The 1925-nt window shown below is 46.3% G+C and overlaps 1 protein-coding gene across 1 annotated transcript; it reads right to left on the reverse strand.

Moving 5' to 3' along the window:
* Positions 1–12: 12 nt before the first annotated feature.
* LOC101663883 (60S ribosomal protein L10-like) lies at positions 13–577 on the reverse strand. The gene is given in 2 exon segments (XM_013003638.2): positions 13–225; positions 228–577. Coding segments are annotated over 2 exon segments (534 nt in total). The 5' UTR covers positions 561–577; the 3' UTR covers positions 13–24.
* Between the last annotated feature and the right edge of the window lie 1348 nt (positions 578–1925).

The raw sequence follows: 1925 nt of genomic DNA on the forward strand, positions 1-1925 counted from the left end.
TTGGCCACGAGGTCTTCAAATTCTTCAGCATTGAACTTGGTGAAGCCCCACTTCTTGGAGATGTGGATCTTCTGGCGCCCAGGGAACTTGAACTTGGCTCTGCGCAGGGCCTCGATCACGTGCTCCTTGTTCTGAACCTTGGTGCGGATGGACATGATCACTTGGCCGATGTGGACTCTGGCCACCGTTCCCTGGGGCTTCCCAAAGGCACCTCTCATTCCGGTCTGAAGCCTGTCGGCCCCAGCGCAGGACAACATCTTGTTGATGCGGATGACGTGGAACGGATGGAGTCGCACGCGGATGTGGAAGCCATCTTTGCCGCAACTTTTCACCATGTATTTGTTGGCACAAATACGAGCGGCCTCCAGGGCTTCTGATGAGAGCTGCTCATATTCATCAGACACCATGTGCCCACAGAGTGGGAACTCATCCACTTTTGCCTTCTTCCGACCCAAATCAAAGATGCGAATCTTGGCATCGGGAACACCTCGACAGAAACGAGACTTGGGGTAAGGCTTGTTCTTACAGTACCGGTAGCAGCGGGCGGGGCGGCGGCCCATGGCTGTAACTGCAGCTCGTCAGCACTCCTCACGGGCCCAGCTCGGCAGCGGAAAAGAACGAGGTGCGCCTGCGCATGCTTATATACTCGACTCGATTCCCACGCAGGCATCCTAGAGTTCCCTGTAGACGTGACGACGCTCTTTCAAGACGTTCCGACCATAGATACAGCGTGGCTGTGTGATAGGGTGCCGCAGAGCACATGCGCAGAACACTTTCCTTATTCCTTCCCTCGCCACTGATCTTGGTTTTCAGATTTACTGCGTCACAACAGTATCGTCCTAAGTCTTTGAGTATGAAAGCCATTTTGCTAATGCTTGAAGAAGGAAAGTACTCGCCCACAGGTGCCCGGCTAGTCAATAAATTCTGTATCCAATTTGGTTAAAGAATCTATGCTTTCCTCATTTTTAGACCAAATGCTATTTTTCTCAAAAGTATGTGCACACTTTCCCAGGGTAAAGAGGTTTCTCGGATATGTGGTTCCCCTCGGAGTAAGATGCAAGATGAAAGAGGAATCTATTGTACCTTTTGCTAAGCAACATTTATAAACATCGAAGTTTGTTGCTTTATTTGCTGTGATAGAATTATTTGTGGAACAAAATGACAATTCACAAAATCGATTCACATACATTTTATTTATTTTTAATTAAGATGTTAACACGTTCAACCGTTAACATAGCTGGGAAGAGTTACTTTTGTCTTAAAGAGAATGCCATAGCTTTTGTTGTGCTTTCTTTTATTCTTTGTGATATTAGATTTTGTAAAACAATATTGTTACCGGGAGGAAGCACAGAGTTTCAAGCCTCTTCACTCCTCGGCTCTTGTCGCTCTGCAAAAAATATTTCAGACGAGAGAAAATTCAGACAAGTGGGAGAAAGGCTATAGCAAAAAGAGTGGCTTTAATGAAGGGGGATACTTTGGAAAAGAAGCCCAAAGGGCCCTTAGCTTGTCTAAAAGGTCCAGAAAAAACAGAATGCTGGACCCTATATTGGCTATTGACAGACTTCCCACGTATGACTGCCTTTCTAGTGTGTCTTTTGTTGCCGGTTGTTCCTCTGTGGTGTCCCTCCCTCCTTTCAGGAAGGCACATCCCAGGTCTCCAGACTTCAAGCTGGGTCCTTATCTCAGATTCAAAAACTGTTCAGTCACTGTGGGGGTAGTGTAAATATCTTGTCTTTTTCCACCCAGCCTTTTTATTATCTGATCTGCTTCATTGATAAAGAAGTGTGTTGGTCTGTCTTTCACCTTAACTTTGTGCTGGAGAGGTATCGAGGAAGCATGTCTCTGCATCTTTTGTGTGAGTGACTCCCGCCAGTTTCTCTCCAATATCACCTTTTTACCTTGCCATTTTCTGACTAACAATTATG

Source organism: Echinops telfairi, unplaced genomic scaffold (genome assembly GCF_000313985.2).
Source record: "Echinops telfairi isolate 266 unplaced genomic scaffold, ASM31398v2 ScPeMD7_18;HRSCAF=68, whole genome shotgun sequence".
NCBI classification, from domain to species: Eukaryota; Metazoa; Chordata; class Mammalia; order Afrosoricida; family Tenrecidae; genus Echinops; species Echinops telfairi.